The sequence below is a fragment of the Dipodomys ordii genome, unplaced genomic scaffold (genome assembly GCF_000151885.1).
Source record: "Dipodomys ordii isolate 6190 unplaced genomic scaffold, Dord_2.0 Scaffold95, whole genome shotgun sequence".
Lineage (NCBI taxonomy): Eukaryota > Metazoa > Chordata > Mammalia > Rodentia > Heteromyidae > Dipodomys > Dipodomys ordii.
Window position 1 is genome coordinate 2,843,047 of NW_012267311.1, and position 22,955 is coordinate 2,866,001.

Sequence of the window (22,955 nt, forward strand, 5' to 3'; positions counted from 1 at the left end):
TAACACTTGAGCCACAGCGCCACTTCTGGTTTTTTCTGCTTATGTGGTGCTGAGGAATCAAACCCACGGCCTCATGCATGCAAGGCAAGCACTCTACCACTGAGCCACCTTCCCAGCCCCTGGGGATGATTTTTTTTATGGTATTAATATGCCTAAATTTAGCTGCTTAGCAGACTCATTAATTGAATTTGGGTAGAGTCTGGGCTAGATGTTACATTTATTTCTATATTTATTTATTTGTTTGTTTGTTTGTTGGTCGTGGGGCTTGAACTCTGGGCCTGGGCACTGTCCCTCAGCTCTTCAGCTCAAGGCTAGTGCTCTACCACTTGAGCCATCTCTAGTTTTTTGGTGGTTAATTGGAGATAAGAGTCTCACGGACTTTCCTGCCTGGGTTGGCTTTGAACCGTGATCCTCAGATCTCTTTAACCTCTTGAGTAACTAGGATTATAGGCATGAGCCACTGGTGCCAGCCTGGGCTAGACATTTTCATTTCACATTTTTTTCTTACTATTTTGAATTTCATCTTTTTTTTTTTTTTTTGATGCTTTGTTTATCCAAGCTGGCTGGCTAGGAACTCCTGAGATCTTCCCATCTCCAAAATTCTAGGGTTATAGTCTTGTGCAGCATCACATCCAGCTGCTTTATTGATCCTAGGGATCCAACCAGGGCATGCATTTTACCAGGAGCCCTACTCCCTTACCTCTTATCTTTTAGAACTTCCTTTCTAGAAGCCAAGAACTCCTCCCTACCTGGCTCCTTCTTTCTTTCCATTTCACTCCCATCACCTACCTCCCCTCTTCCCTTCCCTGCTCTTCCCACAATTTGTCATGATAAAATTTACATACAAGCTGGGTGTGAGTGGCTCTTGCCTGTAAACCTAGCTACCCAGGATGCTGACATCTGAGGATCTCCATTCAAAGCCAGCCCAGAGGAACGTTTTGTGAGACTTTTTTTTTTTAATTTTTTTTTTTTTGGGTCCGGTCGTGGGGCCTGAACTCTGGGCCTGGGCGCTGTCCCTCAGCTCTTCAGCTCAAGGCTAGCGCTCTACCACTTATGAGCCACATTGCTACTTCCGGCTTCTCCCCCCCACCCCTGCTTATGTGGTGCTGAGGAATCGAACTCAGGACCTCATGCATGCAAGGCAAGCGCTCTACCACTGAGCCACCTTCCCAGCCCTGTGAGACTCTTATTACAAAAAAAAGAAATGGAGCTGTGGCTCACTTGAGCCCTATCCTTGAGCAAAATGCCCTTAGAAACAGTGCCCAGGTGAAGTTCAATCTGGGGATTGAACCAGCATGCATCATATTGTGAACATGTGCGCTTAGGCGTGTGTGTGTGTGTGTGTGTGTGTATGTGTGTGTGTGTATGTGTGTGTGCATGCGCATGCACGCACCCCCCCCATATACATCACATCCATTAACCTTTAAAAATAACTATTATTATTAATGTGTTGTACAGAGGGATTACCATTTCTTAAGGCAGGTAATGAGTACATTTCTAATTTTTGGACAATGTCATCCTTTCTTTGCTTAACTCCAGTTTCTACTTCCTATCCCTGCCCACAAGTTACATAGGTTATTTTTATTTATTTATTTATTTTTGGGGGGGGGTCTGGTCATGAGGCCTGAACTCTGTACCTGGGCGCTGTCCCTCAGCTCTTCAGCTCAAGGCTAGCGCTCTACCACTTTGAACCACAGTGCCACTTCCGGCTTTTCTCTTTTTGCTTATGTGGTACTGAGGAATCGAACCTAGGGCCTCATGCATACAAAGGAAGCGCTCTACCACTGAGCCACCTTCCCAGCCCACACAGGTTCTTTTCTACATAGTGTATACTGAGTAGCATGGTTGTGTTTGTTCATCCTTGCTTCCTCCCTTAAAACAAAAGCCTTTTAAATGAAGGATTCAGTTGAAAATGTAACTCAGTTGTAATGTGCTTTCCTGGCATATATGAGCTTGGGTTTGATCCCTAGCACTACAAAAAGTAAAATGACATAAATAACCCAATGATATATAGTATTTTTTTTTTTTTAATCAGTCATTGGGCTTGAACTCTGGGCCTGGGCACTGTCCCTCAGCTCTTTAGCTCAAGGTAAGTTCTCTACCATTTGTGCCACAGTGCTACTTCTGGTTAATTGAAGATAAGAGTCTCATGCATTTTCCTTGCCTGGGCTGGCTTTGAACTGCCATACTCAGATCTCAGCCTCCTGAGTAGCTAGGATCATAGGCGTGAGCCACCAGTGCCTGGCTTTAAAGTAAGTTCTTAATGTTGTACAATTGCTATGTCTAGTAGCTATAAAGTCTACTACTCTAACGTAAAGCATTCTACTTACTATATAGTTTTTTCCCATTCTCTTATCTCCTTATTCTCTAGCAACTACCAGTTTGCTGTCTGCTTATATATTGTGGATATCTAATATAAATGGACTTACAGTATAAAATATGTGACTCTTTATCTGGCTTCTTTAACATGTTTTGAAGAGTCATCTCCTTGGTACTATTAATCATTATTTATTTATCATTGCTTCACTGTTTCCAGTCCTGGGCCTGAACTCAGTCAGGGCTTGGGTGTTCTCCCTGAGCTTTTTTGCTTAAGGCTAGCGCTCTACCACTTGAGCCATTTCTGGCTTCCAACCTTCCCCCCCCCCAGAGCCAAAGACTGAACTCAGGGCCTTGCTTTCCCTGGCAAATGTTCTTCCACTGAGCTAAATCCCCAACTCTCATTTCTGGCTTTTTGGTGGTTAATTGGAGATAAGAGTATTTCCTTCTGCTGGCTTCAAATCATGATCCTCAGATCTCTAGTAGCTAGGATTATAGGTGTGAACCACTAGTGCCTGGTACTTCATTACCTTTTATGGCTGAATCTTATTCCATTGTATCGATATGCAAATTAGTTTATACAGTTATTTGTTCATGGACATTACTTCAGAGAGGAACAATGGAGTTAAATGGGAACTCTGTCTAGCTTGTTTGAAGAGCTTTTCTTTTTCTTTTTTTGTTCTAGCACTTAAACTATTTTTTTAAATTCTTACCAATACTATCTGAGAATTCCAGTTCCTCTAGCGCCTCATAATATTAGTTATGTTCTCTTTTTTTTTTCGTTTTTGTTTGGTTGGTCATGGGGCTTGAACTCTGGGCTTGGGCGCTGTCCCTGTGCTCTTCAGCTCAAGGCAAGCGCTCTACTGCTTGAGCCACAGCGCCACTTCTGGTTTTCTAGTGGTTTATTGGAGATAAGAGTCTCATGGACTTTCCTGCCTGGGCTGGCTTTGAACCGAGATCCTCAGATCTCAGCCTCCTGAGTAGCTAGGATTACAGGTATGAACCACCTGCGCCTGGCTTATTTTCTCTTTTCAAGTATAGTCATGCTAGAAGAAAAAAATAAAAACAAAATCAAATGTAGCTATACAAATCTTTCATTGTGATTTTGATTTGTAATTCCCTAATATCTTGAACATCCTTTCATTTACTTATTGGCCATTTGTGGTTTTTTTTGTTTTTTTTTTTGTCCAGTCATGGGGCCTGGATCTGGGCCTGGGCGCTGTCCCTCAACTCTTCAGCTCAAGGCTAGCGCTACCACTTGAGCCACAGCGCCACTTCCCGGCTTTTTTCTTTTTGCTTATGTGGTGCTGAGGAATCGAACCCAGGGTCTCAGGCATGCAAGGCAAGTGCTCTACCACCTTCCCAGCCCCCCATTTGTGTATTTTTATTGTAGAAATGATTGTGCTTTACCTATTAAATACATACCTATCATACCCATATGTATGTATTTAAAGACAGATTTTCATGTTGTCCAGCTTTTGTTGACTAGGCTGTCCTCAAACTCCTGGAGAAAGTGATCTTCCTGCCTTTGTTTCTCAAATTGCTGGTAACTATTGCAGTGTACTCCTGTGCTCAACTTTGTCTGTTTTTTGTTTTTTTTAAATTGTCAAGGTGATGTATAGAGGCGATACAGTCACTAGGTAAGGTACTGAGTACATTCCTTGTCGAACAATGGTACCCCCCCCCTTTTCCTCCCTCCCCCCTTTGTCCATTTCTTAGTCAGGTTGTTTATCTTTTTGTTACTGAGTTTTTGGAATTCCTTATATAGTACAGATATTAAACCTCCTTCAGATTTGATTTGCAATTTTTTTCACATTTTATGTGTTACCTTTTCACTTTCTTCATAATGTTTTTTAAATGGGCACAATTTTTTCATTAATTAACTGATTTAATTGGACAGTACTGGTGTTTGAACTAAATCTAGTGCTTACTAGGCAAAATGTTCCACTATTTGAGCAATATCCTGAGTAATTTTCAATTTTAACGTAGTCTAGCTTAATTTTGCTGCTGGAGACTTAACTCAGAGACTTCTACTTCCTTGGCAGCACTCTATGATTTTACCTCAGCCCCTAGCCTAGCCCAGTTTATTTTTTCCCATAATGGCACTCAGCTAAGATAAGCCACCTTACCACATATCTAAAATTTTTACTCTATCACTTAAGCATTTTATGCTTTTGAAACTTTCCTGCCTTGAGCTTTCCATGAATCAATATCTTCTTGATGTCAGCTTTCCTGAGTATCTGGGATTTGAGACTTTGGCCATCAGCACCTGGTTTTCATATGTTTAGTTTTGAGTTTGCATTTTTCTGATGGCTCAAGCTATTTAACATTTTCTAATGATTTATTGGCCATTTGTACTTCCTCATTTGAAAAACGTTTTTAATTGATTAGATTATTTCTTTTGGTATTTTAATTTTTTCCAAGTTCTTTTAAGTAGTGTAGATATTAAGCCCCTGTAAGATAAATAGCTGTCAAAGATGTTTTTTCTCATTCTTTTGGCTGTCTTTTCAATCTGGTAATTGTTTCCTTTACTGTGCAGAAGCTTCTTAATTTGATGCGTTCCCATTTGTCAGTCTTGCTCTTCTTTCCTGAGCAATGAAGTATTTTCCTCTAGTAGTTTCAAAGTTATATAAATGATTATTATACAGGATTAGATCTAGTTACAGTCTTTGCCATACACATTGCTGTTTTTTCCCAGCACCACTTTTCTGAAATGATTTTGGCAGCTTTATGATAAATCAGATGTCTCTAGTTGTATGAATTTACTTATAGGTCCCCTTTTGTATTCCATTGATCTACATGTTTTTGGTCCATGTCATTGTTACGATTACTCTGTAGTATAATTTGAAATGAAATACTGTGATACTTTCAATGTTGCTTTTTTTTTTTTTTTTGCTCAGGATTGCTTTGGCTATTTGGGGTCTTCTGTGTTTCCATATAAGTTTCAGAATTTTTTCTATCCTATGAAGAATGTTATTGAGATTACTACTATTGGTTTTCTTTAGTACTTCTGGGATTTAGAGCATTGCTCTTGCTAGCCTACTTCTTGAGCCATGCCTCCAGTCCTGTCATTGGAATTTTTATGGAGATTACATTGAATCTGTAGATCAATGCAATATGTTCATTTTCCCAGTATGAATTCTGAGGATCTATGAACAGGAGTTCTTGCCATCTGTTACAGTTTTTTCAGTGTTTTGTAGTTTTGTTATCTCTTACCTTCTTAATTTTATTTTTCCTTTTTGAAATTGAGTGGGATTTTTTCCTAATTTGAGAGAGAGAGAGAGAGAGAGTGTGTGTGTGTGTGTGTGTAGTTCTGTGGCTTGAACTCGGGGCCTGAGCACTTTCCTTGCTCTCCTGATTTCTTTTTTCAATGTAGGGTGGGTTTTTTTTGGTATATATTTTTTATTGTAAAAGTACTGTACAGAGGGGTTACAGATACATGCGTAAGGTAATAAGTACATTTCCTATTGAGTGTTGTTACCTCCACCTTTGTTTTTTCCTTACCATCCCCTTCCCTCCCCAAGGGTTGGTTTTTTTAAATTGGTATATGGAAAAGCTAGTGGTATTAGTATGTTGATGTTGTATTCTGTTTCTCTGAAAGTGTCAGATCTGAGAAGTTCTGTGGTAGAGTCTTCAGGGTCTTTTAGATACTGGGTCCTATAGTCTACATATAGAAATAATCTGACATCTTCCTTGCCAATTTGTCTTATATTTGCCTTTCCTTTGGTTAAAAATTCAAGCACAATATTAAATATAAGAGTGGAGAGGGGATGGGAATGTGGTTTAGTGGTAGAGTGCTTGCCTAGTATGCAAGAAGCCCTGGGTTCCATTCCTCAGGACCACATAAACAGAAAAGGCCAGAAGCTCAGAGACAGTGCCCAGGCGCTTGAGTTCAAGCCCCAAGACTGGCGGGAAAAACAAAAAAGAATAGAAAAAGTACATAAAGGCACAATGCCTATGTGTCTCTGATCGTATAACAATATTTATCGAAATGAACTCCCAAGAAATGGAAACGAGGTTTTTTTCTTTGTTGCTCTTTTTGTTTTCTTATTCTTGCTTGCTCATTTGTCTTGTTTGCCCTCTTTGCGGTATGGGGGGGGGCACTGAAATGGAAGGACAAAGGGGGAACAACTGCGTCACTGGAACTCACTGGGATCCTATGTTGAAAATGAACTGTACAACTTATGGGTGGGAACAGGAGAGAAAAACTAGGGGAGAGGGAAGAAAGGGGTGGCATTGTCTAAAAAGAAATGCACCCCTCAGCATATCGCATAATTTTTAAAAAAAGAGAATCCTTTAAAATTTAAAAATTTTAAAAATAATAAAAAAAAGAAAGTAGCCAGGCACCTGTGGCTCTATTTGTAATCCTAGTCACTCAGGAATCAGATCTGAGGATTGAGTTTGAAGCCAGCCCAAGCAGGAAAGTCTGGAAGACTTATTTCCAATTAACCATCAAAACGTTAGAAGTAGAGCTGTGGCTCAAGTGGTAGAGCACCAGCCTTAGAGCAAAAAATAAAAAAAGCTCAGGGACAGCATCTAGACCCTCAATTCAAATCCCAGGATTGGCATTAAAAAAAAGAGAGAGAAATTAGAAATCCTTTTCCTCTTTATTTTTATTTATTTATTTATTTTGTTAGTCGTGGGGCTTGAACTCTGGGCCTGGACACCGTTCCTGAGCTCCTCAGCTCAAAGCTAGCACTCTACCACTAGAGCCATAGGGCTACTTCTGGCTTTTTCTGCTTATGTGGTGCTGAGGAATCAATCCAGGGCCTCATGCATGCAAGGCAAGCACTCTACCACTGAGCTACCTCCCCAACCCTTATTTCTATTTTTTTTTTGGGGGGGGGTATCTAGTCGTGGAGCCTGAACTCTGGGCCTGGGCGCTGTCCCTCAGCTCTTTAGCTCAAGACTAGCGCTCTACCACTTGAGCCACAGTGCCACTTCCGGCCTTTTTCTTTTTGCTTATGTGGTGTTGAGGAATGGAACCCAGGGCCTCAGGCATGCAAGGCAAGCGCTCTACCACTGAGCTACCTTCCCAGCCCATTATTTCTAATTTTTTTTTTTTTTTGGTCCGGTTGTGGGGCCTGAACTCTGGGCCTGAGCACTGTCCCTCAGCCCTTCAGCTCAAGGCTAGTGCTCTACCACTTGAGCCACAGCGCCACTTCCGGCTTTTTTCTTTTTGCTTATGTGGTGCTGAGGAATTGAACCCAGGGCCTCAGGCATGCAAGGCAAGCGCTCTACCACTGAGCCAACTTCCCAGCCCATTATTTCTAATTTTTAAAGAAAGGTTTTTACCTAATATAACTTGTGCATAGCTATTTTTGTATATATCCTCTATTAAATTCAGGTAGGATCATAATTCCTAATTTCTTCAGGGATTTATCATAAAGATACTGCATTTTGTCAGAGGCCTTTTCTGGATCTATTGAGATAATTATTGTCTTTGATTTTATTCATGTGTACTGGAAGGAAACTTGTTTATGGTGTATGGTTGTGTATATGTGCATGCATGTGTATGCCGGTATGTGCAACAGTCCTGGAGCTTGAACTCAGGGCCTGGGCATGCTGTCCCTGAGTTTTTTTTGCACATAGCTAGCTAGCACTCTACCACTTAAGCCACACTTGCACTTGTAGCTTTTTGTTGGTTAATTGGAGATAGTCTTACAGACTTTCCTGCCCTTACTAGCTTTGAACTACAATTCTCAGATCTTAGCCTTCTCAGTTACGAGGATTACAGATATGAGCCACTGGTACCCAGCCTTAAACTTTTTTTTAGTAACCTCAAACTTTAGATTTTCCTGCCTCGGTCTCCTGAATGCTAGAATTATGTATGTGTGACCACATCTGGCTTATACATCACTTTTTAGGTATTTATGCAGTGTGATATTTGTGTCTTGTAGAATGGAGATGTATGCATTTCGATTCTTCATCCACCTGTAGATGACCCACAGAGTGGAGAACTCCCCTCAGAAAGGTGGAATCCTACTCAGAACGTGAGGTAAGGTGCTAATACTTTTTGTTGTTCTGTTCTACTTCATTTTGCTTTTTGAGACAGTCTTACTATGTTGCCACATTCTATGTTGCCCAGGCTGACTTTGAAAACTCCTGCTTTAGCCTCCTGAATAGCTGTGACTATAGAAGCCTACCAGTTGATGTATTTTTGTGTGAACCTAATTCATTGTCTTTTAACTTGTGTGACAGGAAGTTTCCTATGTTAGGTTGATTTTTCTTCCGCTAGTTTTTTTTGGGGTGGTGTGTGTGTGTGCGCGCGTGCGCGCATGCACGTGCACATGCACGTGCACACTTGGCGCACGCATGTGTGTGCCTCTACTCAGGGCCTGACGCTGTCCCTGTGCTTTTTTTTTTTTTAAAACCCCACTTCTGGCTTTTTGGTGGTTAATGGCAGGTAAGCGTCTTACAGACTTTCCTGCCTGGGCTGGCTTCAAACTGAGATCTTCAAATCTCAGCGTCTGAGTAGTTAGGATTATAAATGTGAGCCACTGGCCCTCGACACTTTCAGTTTTAAGAAGTATTTGAAGTTTCAGCTAAATGTCTTGACCTTTAATACATGTGACTCCAACTTCCTTAGAGTTCACTATTGGAAGAATTTTTTTTTTTTTTTTTTTTTTGGTCGTGGGGCCTGAACTCTGGGCCTGGGCGCCGTCCCTCAGCTCTTCAGCTCAAGGCTAGCACTCTACCACTTGAGCCACAGCACCACTTCCGGCTTTTTTCTTTTTGCTTATGTGGTGCTGAGGAATCGAACCTAGGGCCTCAGGCATGCAAGGCAAGCGCTCTACCACTGAGCTACCTTCCCAGTTATGGAGGAAATTTTTGAGCTAGAATTCTTTTACATTGATTAATTTCAAGCCAATGATTTTTTGGTTACCTTTCCCCTTCCTTTTCTCTTTCCTTCCCTCTAGCCCTTTCTCTTCCCTTTCCTTTTGGTATATGTCTCTCTGTCTCTGTCCAGGGCTTGAACTTATAGCCTGGGCACTGTCCCTGATCTGTTTGGCTCAATGCCTGGTGCTCTATCACTTGACACTGGAGCCATAGCTCCACTTAATGGCTTTCTTTTTTGGTGGCTAATTGGAGATACTAGTCTGGGCTGGCTTCAAATCACTATCCTTAGACCACAGTCTCCTGAGTCGCTGGAATTGCAGACGTGAGACACTGGTACCTACCTTTTTTTTTTTGTCGGTCATGGGACTTGAACTCTGGGCCTGGGCGCTGTCCCTCAGCTCTTCAGCTCAAGGCGAGCGCTCTACCACTTGAGCTACAGCGCCACTTCCGGTTTTCTGGTGGTTTATTGGAAGTAGGAGTCCTCACGGTCTCTCCTGCCCGGGCTGGCTTTGAACCGCGATCCTCAGATCTCAGCCTCCTGAGTAGCTAGGATTACAGGCATGAGCCACCAGCGCCCGGCACACATACAGTTTTAATCCTGAAAAATTCTGAACCTTGCTGACCAAAATAAGATGGTTAGAGCTAAGATTTCTGTACCATTTCTGCCCCCTTCCCAGAAACTCACAGAAAGGATTATATGCATGACCATTAATTCTTCTTGCTTCCGCAAAAGAAAGAAAATTCCATTTCTACCACTCATTTTTTTAGCGTTTTGAAATTCACTGTCCTTTTCTAGGTTGGAAGCAGCTATGTCTTGTCTACAAGTGTCAAATTTTGTTTTGTATCAGTCAATGTTTGGGAAATCATGATTGGTCTATGTGCAAGTCTTTAAATTTTATATTACTTTGAAACTTTGCTTCTTTGAGGTTGGCATCCTTGCCACCTCGTCTAGGTATAAGAGGTCTGTAGTCTGCGAGGTGACAGCATGCTGATCTTTCAGTCTCTTTTCTCCACCCAGTTCTCACTACTTAGTAAGGTTTATTTGAGGTCTCTTACATGTACATTCTGCAGCCGAGTGGTTTTAAATAACACTCTGTTGGGACTGGTTGGGAGAAAGAGAAACCAATAATGCAACTCTGTGTGTGTGTGTGTGTGTGTGATGTGTCCCCACATATGTGAGCTTTAAATAACACTCTGTTGGGACTGGTTGGGAGAAAGAGAAACCAATAATGCAACTCTGTGTATGTGTGTGTGTGTGTGTGTGGGTGGGTGTGTGTGGGTGTGATGTGTCCCCACATATGTGAGCACCTGCTGGTACTGGGGCTTGAACTGAGGGCCACACTTTCTCACTTGGCTTTTCACTCAAGGCTGGCACTCTACCACTTGAGCCACACCAGCTTTTTGGTGGTTAATTGGAGATCAGTCTCACAGAGCTGGACACTGGTGGCCCACACCTATAATCCTAGCTACTCAGGAGGCTGAGATCTGAGGATTGTGGTTCAAAGCTAGCCCAGGCAAGGAAAGTCCATGAGACTCCAATTAACCACCAGAAAACTGGAAGTGGCGCTGTGGCTCAAGTGGTAGAGTGCTAGCCTTGAGCTGAAGAGCTCGGGGACAGCGCCCAGGCCCAGGGTTCAAGCCCCATGGAAGTTTGGAATGTCTTAGAGCCTTTTTCTTGCCTTAGAGGCCTCTTCTGTGGTTCCTTGGAACTTTAGTCTGTTAAGATTGACGGTTTGATATTGCTGAATGTTGTATGAATCTACTGGACCTGTTAGCACTGGGCAGTCAAGGATGGCGTCTAAATTGCTCACCATGATACGTTTGACATCTTACTTGGTGCCTCTGAAAGACAGTAGGTAGTTAGTAACTATTTTTTGTAAGTAGATTATTCAAGAGATCAGCTCTCCAAAGGCTTCTCTTTTCCTCTATTCTCTTGAGAAAATTGTTTTCCTTTGCTTATAGGTATAAAGTAGTTAATATTTTTCAGATGTCTTCAGCGCCCACAATACAAATAGGATAACTGGTATGTTTACCTTCTTCCATGAGAAAATAGCCTTAAAACTATTTTATGCTTTTCTTTTTTTTGGTCCGGTCGTGGGGCTTGAACTCTGGGCCTGGGCGCTGTCCCTCAGCTCTTCAGCTCAAGGCTAGCGCTCTACCACTTGAGCTACAGTACCACTTCTGGCTTTTTTCTTTTTGCTTATGTGGTGCTGAGGAATCGAACCCAGGGCCTCATGCATGCAAGGCAAGTGCTCTACCACTGAGCCACCTTCCCAGCCCCAGTTTTATGTTTTTCTTTTCCTGCTCCACCTAAGTTTAAGTAATTAAATTAAGTAATTATTAATACATGGTATTTGAAAGCTTCCAGATACCTGCTTTTTGCAGGATGGAACATATAGGCAGTTGAGACAGTTCGTTCTAGCAATCACTGCATTCCTTGCAATCTGACCTCCACGCCAGATTCATGTATTTGCTCTGCCCTGTCCCCCAACCAGCAGACTTCTTTTGACTGTTGTAGCCCAGGCTGGCCTCAAACTCTAGTGGTCCTCCTGAAGAGGTTGAGTGTACCAACATGCCTGGTAAGCACCTGGTTCTCTAGCCTCGACAGCTGAATACTGAAACATTTGATTATCTAAGACCTTAAATTGTATTGGAAAATTTGATGTGAGTATTCACAGCTGATCCTTTTCCCCTATTTTCAGGACTATCCTGTTAAGTGTAATCTCACTGCTTAATGAGCCCAACACCTTCTCCCCAGCCAATGTGGATGCTTCGGTTATGTTCAGGAAATGGAGGGACAGCAAAGGAAAAGACAAAGAATATGCTGAAATCATTAGGTAAGGTACTTTGTTTTGTCTTTTTATTGCTTCATCTTTCTATAAGCCAAAATGTATTCTGGAACCAAGGGTTTAAATCAGATTTAAATATCCTGACCACTCCAGGATGATTCCTCTCAGCTATATTTATAGTATACAAAAGGAAGGTTTCTGCTTGAATCCTCAAAATAGTGCTGAAACAGATCTAGTTTCCTAGGAACCAGCACTTCCAGATTCTTGGATTATCTGTATCTATATCTGTCTGTCTCTATCATCTATCTGTTGCTGGTCCTGAACTCTGTCCCTGAGTTCCTTTTGCTCAAGACTATCATTCTATCACTGAGCCACAGAGCCACTTTTTCTGTGATTAATTGGAGTCCCACAAACTTTCTTGCCTGAGCTTGCTCAAATCATGATCCTCAGTTCTCAGCCTCCTGAGTAACTCTAGAATGCAGGTGTGAGCCACTGGGGCCCAGATTTTATTTTGTTTGAGACAAAGCTTCATTCACTTGTAATCTAGACTGGCCTTGAACTCATGACTCTCCTACCTTAGCCTCTTGAGTGCTTGGATTACAGGCTTGTACCACTATGCCTGGTTTAACTTGTAGCTTAACTGGTCTGTTTTGCAGGATTTCCTTCCTAGCCACCTTAAGAACCCTCTTTTGGCTTTTGTGTCCGTTAAATGCAGTAACCATGTTTATCCAGAGCATCAGACATTGCAGGTATACTACATACACTTGTATGAAAGACAGTAATTTTTAATAATGAAGTCCCATGATTTAAAGATTCTTTTGGCCAAGGTGGCAAACATCTGCTGGATATCATTATTGTTAACAATAGTAATGTGGTAAAACTGATCTAGAACAAGAACCAGAATCTACTGTTGGTCTTGACACATTTCATGTGACCACTTGTCAGTTAACATTTGGGATGGTTAATGTCTCCATCTGTATAAAAGTAAGAAAATGGGCCAGTATTTCATTTCCCTGTCACATGCTTCAGAAGATAGAAGGGTTACATAATGGCCAAGAATTTTGCAAAACTTTCAAGCCCCCTTCCCCTCCACAGTACTGACATTTGAACTTGGTTCATCCTTTGGACATCCAAAAGACATTTGGTGTTTAAAGTGGCTAGAACACAGAAGAAATAGCTGACTTGTGATTTGAGAATTATCACTATAAATGGAGAGTGACTAGAACCATAGGAACAGGTAAGATGTGTCCGGAGAATGGTGAGAGCGCAGAGTGAAGCCAGAAGCCTCAGGAACAACAGTATGTAATGTATGCGAGTTAGGAGGGACAGAAGAGGATCTTTCCAGATTAAATCAGGAAACTGATGTTCTTTTTTAAAAATTATTATTATTTTTGCCAGACCTGGGGCTGAACTCAGGGTCCGGACACTGTCCCTGAGATTCTTTTTTGCTCAAAGCTAGCACTCTACCACTTGAGCCACAGTGCCTGTTTTGGAACTGTATTTAGAGGTTGTATTTTAAGGTTTAAAATATAGAGTTAAGGAGAATGGAGCTAGTTGCAGTGGCATATACTTGTACTCCAACTCTTCAGGATGAGTTTATCATTGTTCAACCCATGTGATCAAAATGTTAGAAAGGCCCTTGTCTCAATAAGATGAACCTAATGGGAAAGATCTTATCCTAATCTGTTGGCTGTCTTTTCTAGTTTAGAAACTGTGTCCTTTGCTGTGTAGAACCTTTTTAGTTTTATGTAATCCCATTTGTTGTCTCTCTCCCTGGGATTCTTTTAAAAAAATTCTTACCTATACCTATAAGACCTAATGTTTCTCCTACTCCCTTCTAGTAGTTTGAAAGTTTCAGGTCTGACAATGAGGTGTTTGATACACTTTGAGTTGATACTTATGCATTTTAGTTTTCTACATATGGATGTCCAGTTTTCCCAACACCAGTTATTGAAGAGGCTATCTTTTTTTCTACTGTATGTATACTTTGTCAAATATCAGATAACTGTAACTATATGGCTTTATTTCTGGGTCATCTAGTATGTTCATTGATCTTTGAAATTGTTTTTGTGCCATACCAAGCTGTTTTTGTTATTATAGCTCTGCAGTAGTTTGAGGACTATGATTGTGATACCACTTGCATTGCTTTATTTGCTTAAAATTGATTTGGCTATTCAAGGTCTTTTGTTGTTCCAAATTAATATTTGGAACATTATTGAGATTTTGATGGCAATTGCTTTAAATTTGTAGATCATCATTTGGCTGTATGGCCCTTTTCACATGATCAGTTCTACCTATCCATGAGCATGGGAGTTCTTTCCATTTCATGATGTCATCTTTGATTTCTTTCCTCAGATTGATTTATTTACTATGCTGGTCCTGGGACTTGAAATCTGGGCCTGGGCACTGGCCCTTAACTTTTGTGTTCAAGGCTAGCATTCTACCACTTTAGTCACAACTCCATTTCCAGCTCTTTGGTGTTTAATTGGGAGATTAGATTTTCACTGATTTTTTCCTCTCAGGATAATTGATCTTAGCCTCTTTAGTAGCTAGTAGCAGGTGCGAGCCACTGGCATCCAGCCCTTTCTTTAGATTTTTATAGTTTTCACTATAGAGGTATTTTTTGTCTCATTGGTTAGGTTTATTTCTAAATATTTTACTTTTTTTGAGGCTATTGCAAATGGAATTTTTTCTGATTTCCCTCTGATTGTAACATCGTTGGTATACAAAAAAGCTACTGATTTTTTGTGGTTGTGTATCCTGCTAGTTGCCCAAGTTATTGGTCAACTCTAGGAGCTTGGGGGTGAAGTCATTGAGGTCCTTTAGATATACGATCATGTTGTCTGCAAATAGGGTAGTTGACTTCCTTCCCTATGTGAATCCTCTCTTTTATGTCTTTCTCTTGACTTATTGTTCTGGCTAGAAATTCCATATATTGAAAAGGGGTGGATATCTTTGCCTTGTTCTGATTTCAGAGGAAATGGTTTAAGCTTGAAATTGGTGGTTTCTGTACCATAAAGTCTTTATTATGTTGAGGTGCTTTCTTCCTACTCCTACCTTCTCCACAGCTTTAAACGTGAACAGATGTTAGATTCTATTGAAGGTTCTTTCTTATCTATTGAAACAATCATTTGTGATTGTCTTTGGCTCTGTTAAATTATGTTTATTTACATATATTAAACCAGCCTTGCATTTCTGAGATAAAACTGACTTATTTTTGATTAGTTGCTGAATTCTCTTGGCAAGTATTTTATTAAGGAGCTTTGTATCTGTGTTCATCAGAGATTGATTGGTCTTGTGTTGTTGGGCCCCTTATTGGTTTGGGATGAGTGTAATGCTGGTTTCATAAAATGTGTTTGGTAGTAATCCTTCCGTTTTATTTTGTATAAATGTTTCAAGAACACTGGTATATTCAAGGAAACTGATGTTCTGATATTTTGTTAATTTCTTCTTGATTTGGGTGGTACGGAGATTTGAACTCAAGTTGTTTACTTTTTCTTCCAATCTTGATTACTAGTTGTTTGTTTTTTTTTTTTTTTGTCGGTTGTGGGGCTTGAACTCTGGGCCTAGGCGCTGTCCCTGCACTCTTCAGCTCAAGGTCAGCGCTCTACCTCTTGAGCCACAGTGCCACTTCTGGTTTTCTAGTAGTTTTTGGAGATCAGAGTCTCACAGACTTTTCTGCCCTGGCTGGCTTTGAACCACGATCCTCAGATCTCAGTCTCCTGAGTAGCTAGGATTACAGGTTTGAGCCACTGGTGCCCAGCTTGACTAGTTTGTTTTTTAAAAATACAATTTTAGGCTGGGAATGTGGCTTCATAGTAGAGTACTTGCATATTCATGAAGCCCTGGGTTTGATTCCTTAGCACCACACAAACAGAAAAAGCCGAAAGTGACACTGTGGCTCAAGTGGTCAAGTGCTAGCCTTGAGGAAAAGGAAGCTGAGGGACAGCGCCCAGGCCTCAGGACTGGCCAAAAAATTAAAAATTAAAAAAAAAAAACACCTAAACCCATTTTATTGTTATTATTAAGGTGATGCACAGGGGAGTTACCATTTCATAAGTCAGGTAATGAGTATAATATTACCCATTCCTTCACTTTTTCCCAGTTTCCCCTCTGTCCCTGCCCACAAGTTACCTAGTTCACACTAATCATATATGGAGAATAATGTGAAGAGTGGTATGAAAGTGACTAGATGGCTACTTGCCATTGAGCTGCCCATGGAGCTGGGGTATAGTTCAGTTATCTAGTGCAGCACCCCCCACTCAGGGAAAAGCACCCCCCACTCAGGGAAAGCCTTTTTAAATTGACATAAACCAAGGAGGGAGATCAAAGGAAGAGACTGATCTAGACAGAAAAGGCATCTATATCCAAGCATTAAAAAAAGATTGGGCTCTCTGGGTGCCGGAGAGTCATGTCTGTAATACTAAGTACGAAGGCGGCAGAGACCTTAAGATCACAGTTTGAAGCCAACCTAAACAGGAAACTAGAGTACTTGACCGCCTGGGGTTCTGTTTCTATACCACCAGAAAATAAAGTACTAATGACCTAGGTGGCCGGAATGTGTTAGTATTAAAGAAAGCAGTGGGCTTTGGACTGCAGCATAAACTGGGATTTTATTATGATTGTTAATTATTAAGGGCTGCATAACGACTTGGTGGTGAAAAAAGGAACCCTTCCTCTACTATTTAAGAACACCATTGTTTCAAATTTTTCAGGTTTTTTTACCCCCCCCAAAAAGGTCATTATTAAGTGAGCATATTAAAGGCCTTTTGTGTATGTACAGGGAATCTGCCGGATACTTTTAGGCAAGCAACAAAGTTTGGAAAGCAAATGGAGAAGGAGTCTTGATTAAAGCCAGTTATAAAATACATCTTTAAGACAGAGACTTAACAATCATTTTTGTCATCCTACCTTCAGGAAACAGGTTTCAGCCACTAAGGCCGAAGCAGAAAAAGATGGCGTGAAGGTCCCCACAACTCTGGCGGAATACTGCATCAAAACTAAAGTGCCTTCCAATGACAACAGCTCAGATTTGCTTTATGACGACTTGTATGATGATGACATTGATGATGAAGATGAGGAGGAGGAAGATGCCGACTGTTACGACGATGATGATTCTGGGAATGAGGAGTCGTGACGGGCTCCTTCAATGGCCCTGTACTGCCCTGCCGTCTCAGGCCAAAGGGAGGGGAGCCAAGTGGGGACCTAGCAGTGGCCCCTCAGCAAAAACTTATTCACAGGGGGTGGGGAAAACAGACAGCTCCTGCTGACTCCCCTATGGATCTCAGTTTGCTCCTTTTTATGGACCTTTAATGGAGAGAAAGTAACCCTCCACAGAATGTCTGAATTCTTGCATTCATTATCCTTCCATCACTGTATTGATTTTTTTCCCCCCTACAAAACCACCATCATCCAAACTCCCACCTCACTTTGTGTCTACAAGAATGTTCACAGCAAAACACATTTGGTCTGATTTTAGATTCCTGAAGAATTAGTTAAAGACATTTAATGTGTTTAAAGCTGGGAACCTATTGGGAGTTCATAAGTGCTGCATATATACTGGGTAGCAAAAGAAAATGGAAAAACAAAACAAAAACAAAAAAAACCACAAAACAAACTAAAAAATCCTTTCCTTTTTTTTTTTTTGCCAAGGTTTAGCTGCTCATCTACATTAGTGTGCGTGCATATTTGTTCAGACCCATTGTAGTAAATTTTGTTTCTTTCCCTTCCTAAGGCTGGGATATGGCGGGCATCAGGGACTTACTTCATGCTAAGCCTGATGAAATGCGCTTCTTCTGCCTCCATGAAATCATCTGAACATGGTGGCCTCAGTTATTCTGAGGAGAGAAATCAGATTTTGTTTTTTGAAATCAATTGGGATCTAAAGCCTGAAATAAATATTCATACTTTACATAGACCTGAGCACTTGGTTGCTATTTATTTTAAAGGTAGGGTTATTTTTATCCCCACCAGGGAGTGGGACGAACGGGGAGGAAATGTGTGGATTTTTAGTGATGAGAACAAAGGGTTTTTTCTTTAAAAAAAAAAAAATCACACCAGTTTTGGTTGATGCTACTGAGGGAAAAAGTCAAACTACTGGTGGCCACGATTGGGAGAGAAAACATCTGTTTATGTATTTAACTTGGCCTTCCCCTCAAAGATTCATTCTCACCATGAGATTTTGTTGTTAATTGTTATTTTAATTTAGCCACTTTTAACTACTCAGTATTAATCTTAGGTGCATGTGTTAAGGTTTTGGTTTTCATTGAGCTGCTTATAGTGATAAATGTGGAAATGTGTGAGACATGAGTGACTGGTTCTTGCTTTCTTCAAATTGGATGTGATCTGGATTTTTTTCTTTCAATGTACTTTGGCTGTGGAGTGCAAACAGAAATTTGCATGGAGCTTCCCCTGGGCTTTCCTTTTCTGGTAGGGTAGGGCCCAGGGAGGTGACTGCTGGCAGTTTTCAGCCCAGGCAAGGCTAGATTTTTTTGACCATACAATTGCAGCTTTGTTTCCCAGGTCTTAATCAAGTGTTGCTTCAATCAAGATTGAGATCCAATAGCCTTCACCATCCAGGGACTTCAGAATTTGAAGGTGATTTTTATTACTAGGGTATGCAAGTTCATACTGTTCTTTGGGGAAAACCTATAATGCAAAATCAGATTTCAGAAGGAAAACAGCAAGGATTGACTGCAGTCCTGCATAAGATCCCTGTGCACCAGTATCATCTTTTTCTTCAGATCATAGTTCAGAAAGAACCAAAGGGCAGATTAGGGACAGGAATAGGTTGATCCTAGGATGTCCAGAGTAGATGATCCTTACTTCCGTAGCTCCTCCTTCCTTTCTGATCTCAGGGTTTTCATTCACTCTTCAAACTCTCCCAAACATATGCTATTTCCCAGAAGCCCTCTCTAGCCTCTAAAGCTTGGTCTTTTATTAAATGGGAATGTTTTAACATGCTATGATTCTTAAGGGACTCTGTTGAGCCTGGTCCCAGAATCTCTATTTAATCCCCCCAGAGCTGCTATTTGTACCCTTGATTACTTAATCGAGGAACAGAGCAGCTGTGCAGGAGTGCAAACTCTCCTAAAAGGATATTAGAACTAGCTTGTTGCTCCCCACACTTTAATGCTTCCAGATAACCTGCAAACCTAGAGCCAAAGCCTCTCAATGCTCTGATTTACCTCCCCACCCCACAAGTTTACAGCTAGTAGGTTGGTCTCATTCTCATAGAGCTCTAAAATTCAGCCTTCTGTTCCCCTTACTTACTGCTGAAACGTCTTACTCCCAAGTTAGTCCAGGCACCTCAGCATTTTGGGAGGTGCTGTGATGTTCAGCTGTCCCATTAGGCCCTGTTTAGCATGTGTTGCATGTTGACTCAGGGAGCCAGAGAGCCAAGTGGAAGTTGTACCTCTCAGCACTTCTTGGTGTTACTGTTGTTGGCTGGGTGTGCCTCTGATGATACAACCAGTTCCAGGAGACTGGGGTGTACTGACTTGTTGGCAGGTAGACATTCTGATAGTTTAGATGAGTTATAAAACCCAGATGATGCTGGTTCCAGACTTGTCCCTGAGAACATATCCAGTGGAAAAATACTTGAGTATGTTTTCTCTTTGGGAGAGTGGATGGGAGTCTCAGGCTCACGCCAGAACCTTTTGAGTACACTTGTACTGCTTATTTGGTGTGAAATGAACTCAGAGTCCTTTGTTTTTAGATTGCTTTTGATTCTAATTGAGGCCTCAGTGAATTCTCTTCAGTTCCATGTATTTTGAAGCTCAGTGGAGAAAGTATAATATCATGATTCCATTGTTGCTTTTCCCAGTTTCCCTTCCTTTCCTATCATTCCAGAGTTCTTTTCTACCTTTTTTTTTTCTTTAGTCCTTTCTTTTCTTTCCCCCTTCCCTGGCAATTATTTGCTCTTTTACTTGCTGGTTTCTTTACGTTTGAGTATGTATCTAGTAAAAGATTGGAAGGGGACAGCTTATAGTTCTTTGCTGAAAATTAACTCTCCACCCTCCTATCCTGATTTTTTTAAAAAGGTTTACATTTACAACTAAAAAGATTCAGATGCAATTTTCAACTACTCTGAAACCAGCAAGATACACCTGACTTTAATAGTTTTCGTAGATGAAATTGTAGATGTTTTTCTTCAGTTTAACTTATGAGAAAAGATTTATCTGATGCATTTTCTGTTGACTTCCCCTTTAGTGGTTTTGTCTTTTTTTTTTTTTTTTGCCCATCTGTCTACTAATAAAATGTGAAATAAAATATACCTGTATTGCTACTTCCCCATGGCATGACCCTCTTTTTTTCCTTGTGTTAAAACTAAAAGATGGCCGGGCGCTGGTGGCTCACGCCTGTAATCCTAGCTACTCAGGAGGCTGAGATCTGAGGATCGTGGTTCAAAGCCAGCCTGGGCAGGAAAAGTCCATGAGACTCTTATCTCCAAATAATCATAGAAAAAGCTAGAAGTGGTGCTGCAGTTCAAGTGGTGGAGTGCAACCCTTGAACAAAAGGAGCTTAGGGACAGCGCCCAGACTCAAGTTCTAGGCCCAGGTCCCCGGGTGGGGGTGGGGGTGGGGAGGGCTTAAAAGGTGGACTCAAATTTTGTTACCTTGATGATGCTCAGTTGAAATTTAAAACCACCACAAAAACTGGCTGACCTTCCTAGAACATAACTGTCCCCAATGAGACATGGCCATTTGCTAAAATGGATTCTGAAATATAGGGCACAAGTCTCTGAAGAGATAGAGGGCGGAAACATCTTGTTTTTGTCATTTGTATTCCCAACTTTCTGTCGCTAGTAAATGGCAGGGAATCAAGTAAGGTCACTTTAATAAAAGTCCCTATTAAGTTTTAGTTGTGGACATTTGCCATTTTTCTAGCCAGATTCTTGTCTGTGTCCCATTTGAGCATTATTTCTGATCAAAATGGGGGGGGGGAGAATTCCATGATCCTCTAGCCAGTTCTGAAACAGTAACTTGACCAGTACCTGTCAATCCGTATCTGAAATGATCCTGGAATACTTCTGATACTCAGCCTGTACTTGCTTGCAGCAGCACTCCATTTTGCTTACAAGCCTACTCTGAAGTTGTGATTTAGGATTGAAATTAAAGGCTGTAATTCTTGGAGTAACATTTTCAGACCCTAACATCACTTCTAACAAGCCTCCTAACATCACTCCTGAATCATCTGTCTCACCAGAGCCCCTGACTGGCGGTATACACTATTTGGAGATACAGAGAATAGGTACACCATAGTTCTTAACCCTGTGCTTACTCCAGGTTTTAAAGAGGTTTGGAGAAGAACTTACCCTCTCCTAGCAGTCCTATTGACAGTGCCTGATTTCCACCCCCTCCCCCTCCCTAGTTCTGGGGCTTGAACTCAAGGCCTGGGCACCCGTCCCTAAGCTTTTTTTTTTTTTTTTGCTCAAGGCTAGCACTCTACCACTTGGGCTACAAGGCCACTTCCGGCCTTTTCTGTGTATGTGGTACTGAGGAATAGAACCAAGGGATTCATGCATGCTAGGCAAGCACTCTACACTAAGCCACACTGAGCTGAATTGTCAAGACAAGCTGTATTAACTTTCATTAACAGTGTGGACCCTGAAGAACCTTGTCTTTTCAGCCATAACATTTGGGCTGAGATAGCCCAGCAGAGAAGGAACTACCCAATAGGCTTGCCAGGTCTAATTGGTCCCAGGAAATTCCAGGGTGCCACCCCTCAGCCACACCACACAGAGACGAAGCATGCTCTCAGAACTTTATTAGGTGGAATCTGGGCAAGGGGAAACCCCCAAAACAGTTGCCTACCTGGTGCAGGACAACTGGCATAGAGGAGCCTTTACTTGGAGACGGGCTTTCACTGAAGTGGAAGCAGATCTTTGATTCTTTTTTCAAAGGGGAGCTGACTGGATGAACATCTGAGACCCAGTTTGACTTATTTGTAAAATGGTCGGCCAGAAAGAGGCAAGTCTCTAGGGATAGGACTGGACCAAGCAGAAGCCCTGGGCTTATGTTGGGCAGGGGATCATCTCTGCTATTCCCAGATCAAGATTTGGTGGAAGAGGGACCTTGACAAATGACAAAAGGACCAGTTTCTCAAAAACAGAGGTATAAAGTAATTACAGAAGGGAGAAAACAAATACTGGTTCACAGGGAGATAAGTCGTGATTCTTCATTGGTACCTGACCCCAGTACTCAAACCGCCTGAACTAGTCCTCCAGTGGCTGCTGCCCCTCGCAGCTCCCAGGACAGGGGCCATGTGGAATGCCTGAAGGCAGAAGAGCTGTAGGGGCTTACTTGGCTACAGTGAGGAGGGGTCTGAATTAGGAGAGCAGAGTTGGCTGCCACCTGAAACCATACCCCCACTCCCTCAGGCTTCTATCACATTTACAAATACATACATAAATTACATTACATACAATAGCAAGTCTGGGAGGCAGGCTCCCCGTAGAGGCTCAGCTGACATCGTTTACAAGTCTCAAGGGCACTGGGCTCCCAGAAATGTGCTCCGTGTGCTCTCTCCTGCCGAGGGTAAGCCCTGCCCCAGAGCCCACCCTTTCTTCGGGGGTCTAATTTGTCCAGTATGGTGAGTTCCCATAGGTAGGTTTGGAAGCTTGAGACTTGGGCTGCAGGGAGTTGGGCTGGTTGCGTTGACCCGAGCCACTCTGAAGAAGAAGAGGAGGAAAAAAGGCTGTCAGAGCAGGAGGAGAAACCCCAGGCCAGGGCCAGGAGGGCACCTGCATCACTGCACTCACCTGGGCATCCTGCGGAAGGTGGTGGTGCAGCAGCTGTGAGTGAGGCTGCTGGTGGGCTGGCAGGATATGCAGGAATGGTGGGGGTGCATAGCCAGCAGCTGCTCCAGGAGCCAGGGCTCCTGTGGAGCCCAAGGCCGAGGGTAGGCTGAAAGGTGGAGGCGTGCCTGCATGAAATCCCTGCTTGTCAAAGGTCTGCCAGGCAAAGATGACAACGTGATGATCAGATTGAGCTATACTTGGATCGACCT

At 41.9% G+C, this 22,955-nt stretch overlaps 2 protein-coding genes across 4 annotated transcripts in view; one reads left to right on the forward strand and one right to left on the reverse strand.

The window, feature by feature from the left end:
* The window catches only part of Ube2r2 (ubiquitin-conjugating enzyme E2R 2), a 91,515-nt gene extending 71,283 nt beyond the window's left edge, over positions 1-20,232 (forward strand). For both annotated transcript variants that reach the window (XM_013026658.1, XM_013026659.1), the window contains 3 exons: positions 8,217-8,314; positions 11,859-11,993; positions 16,863-20,232. In XM_013026658.1, the coding sequence (XP_012882112.1) occupies positions 8,217-8,314; positions 11,859-11,993; positions 16,863-17,082 (453 nt within the window). In that variant the 3' untranslated portion in view covers positions 17,083-20,232. The remainder of the gene's footprint in view (positions 1-8,216; positions 8,315-11,858; positions 11,994-16,862) is intronic.
* Positions 20,233-21,698: 1,466 nt separating this feature from the next.
* Positions 21,699-22,955, reverse strand: part of Ubap2 (ubiquitin associated protein 2) — a 107,696-nt gene continuing 106,439 nt past the window's right edge. For both annotated transcript variants that reach the window (XM_013026690.1, XM_013026689.1), the window contains exons 28-29: positions 22,708-22,899; positions 21,699-22,617 (exon numbers count right to left, since the gene is read on the reverse strand). In XM_013026690.1, the coding sequence (XP_012882144.1) occupies positions 22,522-22,617; positions 22,708-22,899 (288 nt within the window). In that variant the 3' untranslated portion in view covers positions 21,699-22,521. The remainder of the gene's footprint in view (positions 22,618-22,707; positions 22,900-22,955) is intronic.